General features: G+C 37.2%; 1 protein-coding gene across 2 annotated transcripts in view; it reads right to left on the reverse strand.

The window, feature by feature from the left end:
* cep126 (centrosomal protein 126) overlaps positions 1-4,037 on the reverse strand; it is a 33,365-nt gene that overhangs the window by 28,549 nt on the left and 779 nt on the right. The window contains exon 2 of one of the 2 annotated variants that reach the window (XM_037539966.1): positions 1,349-1,505. In XM_037539966.1, coding sequence (XP_037395863.1) covers positions 1,349-1,380 — 32 coding nt within the window. In that variant the 5' untranslated portion in view covers positions 1,381-1,505. Of the gene's footprint in view, positions 1-1,348; positions 1,825-4,037 lie in introns of those variants that run through there. The other variant, XM_017708030.2, reaches the window with a different exon arrangement.

Here is a 4,037-nt window from a genome sequence, read left to right on the forward strand (position 1 = left end):
CTATTAATGTAAGAACGGCTGTAAATTTACAGTATACTCAGCCAGTAGAGTGCTGTATTATTGTAGTGTATATATACAGTAAAGCACTGTAAAATATTTACCTCTAAAATACACATGATAACCTGTTCATTATTTACAGTATTTCTCTGTTTTTGCTTAGCAATTATTGACTGTAAATTTACAGTACTTTACTGACAGTAGATTTTCCCGTAATTTTTTTTTTAGTGTAAACCTACCACTACGGTGTGTCTGTAACTTAGTGGCTGTGTTATTAATTACAATTATGTACAAAGGTACATAATATACTGTAGATATTCAGACGTTTCTCCATAAACATATAATCTGCCTTTCACTAATAACCAAAAGTTGATATAATTGACCTGATACACATTTTACCGAAGCTCAGAAACGCCTGCTTCTCTCTAAGCTTTCTGTAAGTTTTTTTTTTTTTATTATCGTTTTATTAATTTGTCATTTTAATACATTTGTTTATTGTTTTTTTTATCTTATCTTCCTTGTTTTATTTTAACTTGATTTTATTAACCTTTACATTTTATGTATGTTGTAATTATTTATTGTATTACTATATTTTTATGTGTTTTTTATTATTATTACTGTTTCACTTTTTATACTTACCTGATTTGAGTCTTCATTTATTACATTTACTTGTATCATCTGATGTTCTTACACATCATTAATCCACTTACTCTGTACTAACTCTGCAACTTTGTAAATGAGGGGCACCCTCAATGTTCTCCGAGACTAAATAAAGGTTGATTGATTGATTGATTGACTGGATTAACAAATGCTTGCCTCTCTATAAACTTTCGGAATTTTCTAACCCACATTTATTGTTAACTTGCGCTTCAGTTACTCCTGGTACTTTTAATAATCCGTCCAAGCTCCATTACAAATCTATTAAAAGCGTCTGCCTCCTTAGTAACATTCAAACGATCTTAGCAAGGTCAATGAAATTAAGCAGCTTGCACTCTTAAAAAATGGTTCTTCAAGGGTTCTTTAGGAAAGACAATGGGTCTATACAGAACCATGAGCACTCAAAGAACCACCTGCATGCTTAATAATAAAACGGTTCTTCGGACTGATAGAGAATGTGCTGTATAGGGTTCTATATGGAGCCAAAGTCAAGCTTGTATACAAAAACCCTTTTTTGGTGCTATTTTCAAGAACCATACACATCAGTCTGAAGAACCATTTCACCATGCAAAGAACCATATAAGGAAGCAAATGGTGGAATTGCTCATTCTTATTTTTATATTAAACAGCATTCACAGCAACGCTAGTCAGAAAAACACACATAAACCAGTCACAAAGCATCCAACAAGGATACGAGTAGAAGAGAGTCTCCTTCAGAACTTGCATCCCCAACAGAAGAGGAGGGAGAGCTTCCTTAGCTTCCCAGTTCCAGCAGCTTCACCACCCCAGCCTTCGTCCGGCCAGGAGAACGCTCCTCATGTCGGTGCTGTTGGAGGAGCAGGAGTGCAGAGCTGGAGAAATAATGATTTCAGCTAGCTCAACTGCTGTTGGAGAAGCAGCTCAGAGACTGAGGAGGAAAAACAGCGGGCTGCCAACACGAACGTTAAGCTGTTATGTCATGCTAGCCGTCCTGCCCTGAGCGAGCTCTGCATTTAGAAATATCTCCCGAGGCGACTGTTTGCGTTTCTTTAAGCGTGGATAGTCCGGTTTCTGCCAAAAATCATAAATAAATAGATACAAAACATGAAAACGGGCGTTGTTCGCAAACGCTGACTTCATTTAAAAGCCGTTTAATCGGTTAGCTTAGCGCTTAGCACCTCCAGCCGCACAGCAACAGTTGCTCCATGTTGGTAACCACAGACGCGTCTCCTTGGCAACGGTAACAACAGAAGAGCGCCGACAGGAGGCGCTGCAGAGGCGAACAGAGCAGCAAGGGCGTTTTGATAATGGTCAAAAACGGTCACGTTTTTTTCCAAAACGTCTGCGTGATTCAGCCCTTGAGATGTAAACCACGTCCTTCAGAGAGTTTGGTGTGAAATGGTCGATTGAAGGTGTCTTTACAGTGGTGCTGATGGGAACCAGGGCTCGCGACGGCCACAACACAAACATAGACATTTTATTTACTGTCCAGATCTACCAGTGATCCTCGGGTCTTCTGAGTTTTTGTGTGATGCTAATGGTAAAACAAAGGAGTTTTCTGTTGGGACTGTCTTGTCTGAGCACACCTTTCATGTATCACTCCACCATGACTGGGTTAAAGTCTTCTTCTTCTTCTTCTTCTTTCGGCTGCTCCCTTTAGGGGTCGCCACAGCTGATCATCTGCCTCCATCTTGCCCTATCCACTGCCTCCTCTACTTTCACACCAACCATCTCCATGTCCACCTTCACTACATCCATAAACCTTCTCTGAGGTCTACCTCTTCTCCTTCTGCCCGGCAGCTCCATCTCCAACATTCTTTGACTAATATATCCACTATTCCTCCTCAACACATGTCCAAACCCTCTCAACCTGGCCTCTCTGGCTTTATCTCCAAACTGCTCCACCTTCACTGTCCAGTGTCTCAGACATCAGGAAGCGTGTTCATAACCATGTCATGTAATAACTTTCTATGAGGGAGCTTTTAGAGGTGGACGTCTGGTTCCTATCACCATCACTGTGAAAGACTCGACAAGTTTCTCTAGAATGGAGTGTTTCACGCCAGACCTCTCTGAATGACATTTAGCTATGCAGAAATTTTGAAATATCGGTGCAGTTTCCCTTTAAACAGGTGACTTTTTTTTAAATGCATAGTTGTAATGCTGTAAATTGATTTCTCCTATTGTAGTTGTTTTTTATTGCTTTTGTATTAATAAGAGTAATAAAAAGTACTGATTCTGACGCAGAAAGAAGAATCATCAGCAGGTGCTGCCGGTGCTAGCTAACCGCTTTGTGTTGTGAGAAGATTGAGAACCCACGTTTTGACAAATGGAGGATCGTGCTTATTATTTAGCACAAGAAAAAGCGAAGGAGAGTGAATAATCGTCATCAAAGAAGCGAAAGAAAATCGGGCCAGACGACGGCAGAAAACCCGAGGCCACCGTAGGCTCTACTACATGTTTGCTGAGGTATTTAGTTGGTTGCAATCTACAACCTCGCCGCTAGATGTCGCTAAATCGTACACAAAGCTCCTTTAACCCCCATTTTATTTCCGCTTTTTTATGAATTAAAACATCGGTAAAATAGGCCCAAACTGATAAATGCCCGCTATTTCACAACCACATTGTTCTCACATTGTTTGTCTGTCATATAAGCCAATCAGACTGTAATCAAGGCTGTAACACTCTGTTTGAATGAATGGAGCTAAACTGCTGAAGGCTGAGTGGGTGGAGTAGGTTTTACAAATGGCCTCACAAAACAAAGTGATTTAAAATAAACCTTTTTGCAGTTTACTTTTAATATATGGACTGTATGGGCAAAGGAGTGAGTGGATTGAATATTTATAATGATAATTTTAAAAAGGTAATTGTACAATCGATACTAATAATGATGTTATACATTGGAACACTATCCATTGTATACATTAATACTACTACTACTACTAATAATAATAATTTTAAAAATTATATTTTATTTTTAACTTTTATTTTATTACTATTTTAAATCCCCGCGACCCTGTAGGAGAAGTGGCTTAGAAAATTTGTGTGCCTGTGTGTGTGTATTATTTTAAATGACATGTTTAAAAAATATTTTATAAAATATTTTTATTTAGCTTATTATTACTATTATTGTTATATAATATAACATAATTGTACAATCAATAATAATAATAATAATTTTATAAAGTGCCACAATATCCATTGTATAAATGGTTTTATGTATACTACTACTACTAATAAGTATTTATTAGTTTTATAAATATTATAATTATAATAATTAAATACATTAAATTTTTTTTACAAATGTTTGTATTTATTGTATTGTATATAGATTTATTATTATATCACTGCTTTTATTATTTACGTTATCATCGTGCAGTGCTCCGTGCTCTTATTTTGGACAGGGT

Source organism: Pygocentrus nattereri, chromosome 7, assembly GCF_015220715.1.
Source record: "Pygocentrus nattereri isolate fPygNat1 chromosome 7, fPygNat1.pri, whole genome shotgun sequence".
NCBI classification, from domain to species: domain Eukaryota; kingdom Metazoa; phylum Chordata; class Actinopteri; order Characiformes; family Serrasalmidae; genus Pygocentrus; species Pygocentrus nattereri.